General features: G+C 43.4%; 1 protein-coding gene across 3 annotated transcripts; it reads right to left on the reverse strand.

Annotated features, from left to right (window-relative positions):
- Nucleotides 1-960: 960 nt before the first annotated feature.
- LOC149344710 (uncharacterized) lies at nt 961-8,744 on the reverse strand. 3 transcript variants are annotated; one of them, XM_089546343.1, is made up of 10 exons: nt 8,629-8,744; nt 5,533-5,729; nt 5,063-5,239; nt 4,846-4,929; nt 4,569-4,697; nt 4,298-4,360; nt 3,406-3,462; nt 2,947-3,143; nt 2,711-2,876; nt 961-1,864 (listed from the first exon to the last, which is right to left on the reverse strand). In XM_089546343.1, the coding sequence occupies exons 1-10, from the start codon at nt 8,658-8,660 to the stop codon at nt 1,710-1,712; spliced, it is 1,257 nt and encodes a 418-aa protein (XP_089402469.1). In that variant the 5' UTR covers nt 8,661-8,744; the 3' UTR covers nt 961-1,709. The 3 variants fall into 3 exon arrangements, 2 of the variants coding, with proteins under 2 accessions (XP_089402469.1, XP_089402470.1); XM_089546344.1 differs by lacking the exon at nt 4,569-4,697; XR_016283222.1 differs by lacking the exons at nt 961-1,864; nt 2,711-2,876; nt 2,947-3,143; ... (3 more) ...; nt 4,846-4,929; nt 5,063-5,239 and having other exon boundaries at nt 5,592-5,729; nt 6,122-8,744.
- Between the last annotated feature and the right edge of the window lie 904 nt (nt 8,745-9,648).

Raw genomic sequence — 9,648 nt, forward strand, 5'->3', positions numbered from 1 at the left:
ACAGTCTGGAGACGAAAAGAAAGCAATAAATATGGCGGCATTGAAACTGCAGATAACCGCAGGAGAATCGCGCGCCAGAAGACAACAATGCCAATTAGTTCGTGCCAGCGGAATCTAAAGTAGAAGCAAAAGCGTGATGGGCCTGAGGCAGGGCCAGCGTTGTGACAGGGCTGTGATTAACAAATGGCAGCGATCTGCAGTTTCAATTAGAGTCATGTGGTGGGCCTCGCTGGCCCAGCCAGCCACGCGGCATGGCATCGCTTACCCAATCGGCTTTGCGTGGCAGATGTAGCTGCAGCATACACGGGCATCATTCACACTCTGAGTCTGGCCTATCGGCGGCGCGTCATCTGATATCGGAGGCCTTTCACATTCACACATTAGGCAACTCATGTGTAAGCCAACCATCGGTGACTCTATTCCCACAGGATATCGCTTTTCTTAATCATTGATGATATCCCGAATGTATATGCCTTGTCATGTTTGCACTGCAGTTTTCCCTTCTATGCTTTACCCAACTGAAAAAACGACCTCGGCCCTATGTTGGGCCAAAGTCGGTAGCCGGCCTGGCCGACCTTGGCCCTAGCTTGGCAAACTAGGTTGGGCCGAGGTCGGGATTGGTTATTGGCCTCACACCGGCCGACCTTTGGCTGCCAACATAGGGCCGAGGCCGTATGCCGACCTTGCCGTCGCCAGCCAGTGCCCTGCTAGATTGTGAATCAATGACAAATCATGGTTACCTTATCTATATATGACGTTTGAAAACTAAATTTTGGCCATGAGGAATCTGACCTGTGTGCACAGGCATCTTGAGGAGACACAAACAATGAAGACGAACTTGCAGCAATTATTAATGGGTTCCTTTATGCAGACATCAGTATACAAGCAGTTCCACTTGTTGTAAACGCATGTGTACGGTGAAATCTTACAAAATACTGAAAAGCATCAAACTCATTTCAGCCATATATATCTTTTATTATTGTATTCAGAATAACTTTCACCAGGAATGCTACCGGGTGACTGGAAGGATGACTAGATTCTAACAACTTTCTTCATCCGGCTCAGCACGGGTTTCGTAGGGGACTTTCCTGCGAGACCCAATTGGCAATCTTCACTTTCGACCTGCATGCTAACCTCGACCGTAACATACAGACCGATTAATTATTTCTAGATTTCGCGAAGGATTTGACAAGGTACCACACCAATGCCTATCACTGAAACTAGCCTTTTATAAATTTGCACCCTAATATTCTAGACTGAATTAAAGAATTCCTAGCTATCTGTTCTCAGTTTGTTTCGATCTATTAACAATCACAACTCAGGCACTCTCCCCATAACATCGAGTGTTCCACAGGGATCTGTGCTCGGTCCGCTTTTATTCCTAATATATATAACGATCTGGCGCCACAAGTATTGTGTAACACCCATTTCAGATCGCCCGGCCTCTATCGCGTACTGCAACTTTTTCGGGTTCTTTTTTTTCCCGCACCATTGTTGACTAGAATGCCCTCCCTGCCGATGTTGCCGCCATCACTTGCCCACCTTCATTCTTATCCACTGTAACCATTTGTACGATACTGCAATGATTGTTCAATATGATTGTTTATGATTGCCGCACATTTATGATTGTTGAATATATTAACCAACCCCTTATGTAATACTCCCTGAAGGGGGTCTTTAAAGTGAAGAAAGAGAAGTGAAGTGAAGTCTTATTCTTCTGTGCCCACTGCCTCCCTTGCACGAGTCGGCTGGCGCCTCTGGCTGCGGCCACCCTCCCGATCCTGCGCGCCAATCAGCCAGCGCTTTATAACAGCGCTGCTTTTCTGCAGGGTTGCTTCTTCAGGGTAGTGTGCTCTCAGGCAGGCTACGATAAAAGAAGAGAGCAAAAACAAATGCCACCACTTCAAAAAGGCTCAAACCAGCTCAGCAGTGATATTCCAACCAAATAATCCGGTGCTTTGTAGTCCAGACTCGGATATAACAGTAGTCAGCACTATATTCTATAATCATTGCAATATTCACTTTAAACCCAAAATAACATGCAGCAATGAGGGCAAAATGCAATAACCTTGAATAGCTGTCCTTTGTACATAGCATCCATTATTATATATTTGTGGGCAGTGTTCAATGTCTTCACAACAGTATTATAAATGTTTTAGCTAAAATCAGGGCCTTATATACTGAAAAATTAGGCATTGTGTGTACCATTGTAAATAGCACTAAACAATTGCAAGCAGCATTATAAATTCAATATTTTTACAATTGCATGAAACCTGATGCAGTATACAGTAGCAATTGTTTTAACAAGTTGCTTTAATGAGGCAATCTAAGCCAACAATAAAACAGCTACACTGCCGCCAACATGCATATTTACCCTTATATACAGGCAAATCATTTACAACCTGCATTTCATTACGTCCACGTCACTGCAGTGCCAAAATTAAGAATGTACACGAAATTTTTTCATGACAAATAGACTAAATAGAATAGAATCTCGAAGCACTTAAAATTATTTTTTTCCTGGGAAAACATTGCGGGATTTAATGTCCCAGAAGCAACACATGGACTATGAGGGACACCTTAGTGGAGGGCTCCAGGAATTTCCACCACCTGGGACAAATGTATTGTACTGAAGAATATATCGCTGGTAAAATGACCAGCATGTTTAGCACAGCATGACAATTCTTCACCAGTGTAAACAATCACTTACCCAGGATCATGTTATTGATGTTCTTCATCTCAGCAAACGCGTGCTTGCAGCCGTGAGACCCTTTCCAGCTGAATCGCAGTGATGCTGCTTTGCTCATCAAGTTTCGCATCAAAATTCGCACTGTGTCTTGAAAATCCGTGCCGCCAAACCTTGAGCAGTAGTTTGTCTGCAGATACATCATACCAAACATTAAAGAAAAGCCGAGGAAAAGTTTAAAGAGCAAAAATTAGACTTACAAGTACTTCCATGTTCCCTTCCGAGGAAAGATACTCTTCAATTGCTTGGACATCTTCCACTGTTGATGCAGGTAGCTTTGGGCAATCTTGGGGCAAAACTAAAGCTCTTGTTGCTTTGCTTGCAGTTAGCAGTGATCTCAAACTCTTCAGCTCGATGATTATTTTCATCTGGTTGTCAAAAACTTTCTTTTCGAAGGCTACAAGCAAAATAAGAACAACTTTGAGGCAAAATCCAGAAAAAGGGAATTTGACTTCTGCTAAGTACTAAGCAGAGCATCAGCCCTCTATGCACTACAGTCGAGTATTTAGAACTTCAAACTTATATACTGTTCCTCTTTACAGGCCCGAATAACTCGTACATCAACATCTAAAGTATTGTCAAAGGCACAGTGCATCATATATTGTTTGGATAGCAAATAAACTGGTACTAAAGAAAAAAAGCTGTAGGTGCACTCATACCTGTGAACCATGCAGGCAGGCTACCGGCCTCTTTCGGGACACTTGTGTTTGCAGGAGCTGTAACAAACAAAAAAATATGGTACCTATTTTTATACACATTTCCCATAAGGAGCATCTCATACCCGTGCTGTAAGCATTAACAGCTGTGCTGTTACAGAGCATTAAGTTGAAATGCCATTACAGTCGAAAGAGCACCACAGAAACATTCGACAGTTTCAAATGCCTTCGAAATGCAAGTTTGTGTACCCCAGTGCACGATGTATTCAAGTTATAATTTGTAAAATGAAAATTTACAAGTGAATACCTGCTTCTAAGTGAATAAATGTGAGCTGACCCCACATGAAATGCCTTTTTATTTACTGTAAGGAATGCGCTACTCAATGTGGTGGCTTGGAGGTGTGGTTTGGCCTTTACCAGCTTAGTTTTTAAGTCCATGTTCATCGGAAGCGCAACACATAAAGGGAGTGAAATGACGCCAAGTAAACATACACAACACAAAAAATGTCACACAATAAAAGTAAAGCACTCAGCCCACAGCAAGGCTTTTAGATACAAGTTGCACCCAGTAAACAAAAGCCCCCAATTCTATACAGCACATTTTATTACTGATAACTATGTATCCTCAGAGTCCAGCCTCATAAGCTTCAAACATTGAACTAAGGTTATCAAAACTAAACTAGGCAGCAGCAGCGTCACTGTAGTATGCCAGATGTTGAACCTTTCAACTGCCTTTGGAAACCATCATGGAGCAATGTACAGTTTACACAAGTCAATGGTATTCGGAATTTTTAATCTTATTCGACTCATTTCAGTATGTGTGCAGCATAAGATCACACAATAAATAATAAAAATCGAAAGATAAGGTTGTTAAAAAACGCAGCCGATATCACACCTGCTTCACAGTCAGTGCTGCTGTCGTGACCCCATGAGGGTGTGGTGGCTTTGTCCTGAAGACCTGCAATTTCATTGCAGAAGCATATAATTTTTAGATGCAAATGTTTCAGTCGTAAGCACAATACATTGCTGAATCTAAGACCCTCGAAAGCAAGAGAAATTAGTTGGTTACTGACAGTAATTAAAATCACTACTAAATGACGTACAGCCAGCTTGAAATGAACTACAGACAAAATGAAACAGTAAAATATATAGAAATAACTCCATACCACCATGTCTGGCAAATCTCTCTGCTAGGCGAGACATTCCTGGAAGCTCTTTCATGTGCCTGTTTTTTGTCATAGGTGACTTAGAATACACCCTCTGAACAGGTCTTTCCCTTGAAGCCACGAAGCCATCTATAAAGTTTTCAGAGACATACTTTGTTGCAATATGCTCTTCAATGTTTGATTCAACGAAGCAGTTTAAGGTCAATATAGACTAAACAATATGATTATGCCTAATTACTTTCACATAAAAATATGGCAGCACACAGCAGTGTTATACCTTGAATGTGGACTTGTTGTGAAGAGTTGCCTCTGAAGGGGGTATGTTCTTGGACATCCTGGCTCATGCCAGATATTTTCCTTCCTACATGAAAGAAATATAACAACAAAGGAAAATAACTGCCCCACAGAAGAAAAATCATGTATTCAGCAATAGTGCAATTGAGAAAATTAACAAACAAGTCACAAGAAATGAGCGAAATGCAACAAGCACTAACTTTTCATCCTAGTGCTTGGTGACCGAACCACGAGAATGTCGTCACCACTTTCGCTGTCCGAAAGAAGCACTGCCTTTCGCTTTCTCCGGCGCTTCTTTTCAGAAACTGAGCCTTCCGAGTCCAGATGTGAAGTTATAAGCGCATGTGGAAGACACTCTTTGGCGCGCTCATATGTGCCTGGGTCAAGAAACAGTTTTAGAGCACCCGTGAGAAAGTTTTCAAATTTTAATAACTGCATATAAACAATATTTCAGAAGCATTTTTGTGCAGTAGGTGGCAACTTCATACAAAGAGTACTGTTATGTTGCATCATCTTTAAAAGAGAATTGTTGCTAAACACATTCTTCCTAACCTTACACCAAATAATAAAAGTTCCAGTACTAAAGCGATGCATGTCCATTACAAAAGACCAGACATAGACAGCCTTGTGCTATATTATCACTATAAAAATGAAACAAAATGGTGCTCACTTTTAGTTGCAAGAATTCTTGCCTTGTAGCCTTGCCAGTTGTCCTCTACAGGTACTTCTAATGAAATCATGCGGTCAACTTCCTTTTTTGCTGTCGTTGGTGGCCAATAGCAAGTTGCACTACCACCTTCCCTTCTCACCCAGCTTTCGGGCACCACATACGTGCTACCTTCGTCAGTAAATTCCACAATGTGAAACCTGCAGGGAGAAGTATTACAATATGTGTGAACAAGACATGGCACATAAAACAAAAACCAAATGAGAGATGGACAGTATAGTGTGGCACAGGAGCCGAATGCGCTTCTAAGAGCTACAGAGCTACTTCACAATTAACCTGATCCTGGGGTATTCAGAAATCAGCATCAAATGCAAGCAAGACTATATGTACTCGCATGCTTCATTCACCCAAGGGCAGTGTAGTGCCTGTCACTGTGGCTTAGAAAGTGAAAATCCCTTGGCTCTAGTTCAGCAGTTAGAAGAAAATCAAGAGCTTCATCTGGCTGCTAAGAACAGCTTCTGTGTGCATGCATCAACACAGCATGCATATAAAACACTGCAACATGCTGGCATCAAATGATTGTTGTGCTTACGTTCTAGAAAAATGAGCCGGTGTTTCGTAGGCAAGAAGAAACACACGGAGCTGAATCTTGACAACTCCAGATGTCACAGCCGCAAACACTTCAATTAGCAGTTTTGCATTGTCACGTCCCAACTTCACAATCACTAGCACTTCACATCAACAGCTTTGGGTTCGCAGCCACATACACAGTGCACTGACATGATCTTCATGATGCATTAGTAAAAACACGGGGGTTTTCAAAAGCCACAAAAGCACCTACAACTGGAGTATGCAAAAAATCAGAAGATGTAAAACAGAGAAAAATACTTTTAAAGGCAAAAGCTGTCTTTTGCAGATGATCTCAAACAACAAAGATATTTGAAATGCCTGGGCAACATGAAAAGAAGTCAGAAGAGGTGAAACAGTGGAAAAAAAACATCCTTTCCCTTGAAGGGCAAAAGCAGGCCTTTGCAGACAACGTCAGAAAATAAAAATACTTCAAGATTGCTGCCACGAGAAGAAACTTTAAAGACTGACAGTAGCGATGACCTACAGGGTCGTGTGTAGAAGTCGCCTTCGTTCTTGCACAGTTTACCAACAATGAGAATTTCGGACCCAGACAAAAGAAAATTGCTGACAAGAACAATCCTGTTTCTACTAAGTAAGAGGCAATTGTCTGGCTGTTTTGTTCTTATAACGCTCCCCCTCCACACCACTTTACGGTACTGCTTCAGGGTAGGGTATGACAAAGCAGGACCACTGGAATGACAAGAAGAGGGAAGGACTCCACATGCAGAAAATTCAGCACTGGATCCACTTCCAACAACTGAACAGGCTTGTTCTTCCATGATTCTGCTGTAAAGCTGTTCCAAAGGCTTCTTTCCACACCTCACATGAGCCTTGAGATCTTTCAAGTAGTTCTCAAAAGCGAAACAACTAAAGTTATCCAGGCAGCCAAGCTGCCGGCAGTCATTGGCCAAGTGAATGAGACCATGTACATTGTAAATTAGGGACTCTTTCTCATAAATTGACTTGCACTTGCTTACAAAACTGCGCAGCAACTGATCAGCATAGTCTATGAAACAGTCCATTGATGAACAAGAAAGAATTGCAATGCCAACATGTAACTGTAGAAAATGCTCGTACATAGCCCTCGGCAAAATTTTCTTCAAAACAACAGGACCTGAATACAACAAGAACTGTCTGAACTCTGTAGCCTTCCATCGCTCAAACATGTCGACTGCTCGGGGTTTTCGTGCAAAATCACTAGTTATGTGTTGTCGCATTGTAGCCAGATGCCCCGATATTTGCATAACTGAGAAGTGTGCCAGCCGCACTTTTAATGGACCTCGCAACCAGTAACCAATAAGCTTTCGCACAACACCGAGGCACACCAAATGCATGTAGTCTAATGGAAAGCTTGTTACCATCGGGATACCAATTGATGTCAATGGGGAAATGCCTTTGTGATGCTCCGTCTGAGTTGGATCAGCAAATGACTGATCGGTGCGCAGTGGGCTGTCCATGTTTTGGTAAGTAATGCGCCCAAGATAGACGCCCTTGGTGCAGCACTTGTCACATCCATAGTAGCCAGAAAATAATTTCGTGGCTTTCACAAAGGCCTTCGCTGGTGCATCACAAAGAATGGCTCTTAGTACCACCTTATAAGCAGTGGATTTGTGTAGAATACCATTTGACAGCAGAGGGCCCATTTCTTCAATGAACGCTTTGAGGTACTCATCCAGACAAGCCGGTTTCGATGTGCCGCAAAAGATCCCCACAGGAAAAATAATATCAGATTGTTTGCTGTGAGGGTGGTGAACCTGTACAAGTATGGGCCATACTTGTGTGCAACTGCTCTTAAACAGAGGCAGGCCATCGATGTTGACTGATATTGAGAGAACATTACTTGGAACCGAATGCCACATGTCCAATGCACGCAATAAGCCTCTCTGAAGGCCAAAATGAACGTACTCACCATTGCCGAGTTTTTCAAGCGGCACGCTTTGTCGCGTGGACACTAGAGCAGACTGTGTCTTAGGAAGATCAGTGAAGTGCGGCCTAAGAATGTCAAGCAGTGAATTAACTGCCGCTCTCCTGATATGATGCTTCACAGCCCAAGCCCTCAACTGGCTCCTTATCCCCTCTGGACACTCGGCATTATCGGGAACATCAATCAAGTCATGTTCATCAGGCTCCACAGGACCAGCGTTTTGGCCGCGCAAGTCACTTCCATCTGACTCAGCTTGATCTGCACTTGAACAACACTGTGCCTCTGCTGTGATGACAGAGGATTCAAAAGTATTCACTGCTGCATATGCTTGCCCTAAGCTGTCCCCGAGCGGTGCAAATCTATCGTTTCCAACACTTGCTAAACGTGATGGATTGTCGGATTGCAAATGGGGGAATGTCTCAGAGCAAGCTGCCGCCTCTGCGTCTTCTGTGACTTGCTGCAAACACCGCACGCTGCCCGCCTTCGCCAGATAAAGCTCTCGGCGACGTTTCGCCCTCAAGAACCGCTCCATGATGAGGTCTTACCTTCCGACGTTTAGATCAGGCGGTGTTGTCATGGTGAAAGGCCAAGACACGGCACTGCAGGAACAACCAATGCTTCAAATCCAAAGCACTCTGCCAGCTACGCCGCTACAGCGTAATACGGAACTTTAGACGCGACGCGACGAAAGAGTGAAAAGCGCGGGAGAGGCATCGCGTCGCAAATTCAGTCGTTGTGACTGACACCGCGCTTTCGTAGATGTGCTGTCGAAAATATGTTCGCAAGAAACAAAAGTAATATAAATGTGTTATTTTATTCTTTGTTCTCAAATTATGCAAGTTAAAATTTACACTGCTTCACTACGTCTACATAAAAAAAATTTACTTGCCAGTTTCAATAAAACATCGAAACAGAAACTTTTGAGTTTCGGTTTCGTTTGATGTCAGAATAACGGGACTTTCCTTTTTATCTCTCGATGAAACTGCACACGTCCGACAGTTATTTAAATGCTCAGCATTAAAACGAAATTGATGCAGCAGCACTGCACCTGCATATTGCTTGCACATTACATTTCACCGATTGATAACTTAATTAGGCTCACCATGCATGCAGTGATGCGCGCAGTGTATTCGTAAAAAAAGAATATTGAGATAATATGAAACGTACGTCGATCGAGCGTTTCGTCCGCAATTTCCACGCGCCTACTGCGCGTGCGTCTTGCGGCTGGCATCACTGGCCAAGCCAGTGGGTAGCCAACCATGGCCCTACGATGGTGCCCGTGTGGTTGCCCGAGCGTTGGGTGCCGACTAATTCCCTATCATTTGCCGGTAGTTGGCTGAACGTTTTTGGCCAACTATTAACCAGCCCAATGGCAGCCAACCACGGCCCGTCTAGGGGCCGCCATTGGTTGGCCGAGGATACCGGCTGCCGAGCACTCTCCAATTGCTTACCGATGGTCGGCCGTCGGCCAATTTCACTTGGGTTATATTGCACCCCTCTTTCGCAATAAACCATTTGGTTGTTAGTTCAGCGCATGTGTCTGTCTCATCTTCTTCCGTACCGTC

Source organism: Amblyomma mixtum, chromosome 5 (genome assembly GCF_055824585.1).
Source record: "Amblyomma mixtum isolate Tamu chromosome 5, ASM5582458v1, whole genome shotgun sequence".
Classification (NCBI taxonomy): Eukaryota; Metazoa; Arthropoda; class Arachnida; order Ixodida; family Ixodidae; genus Amblyomma; species Amblyomma mixtum.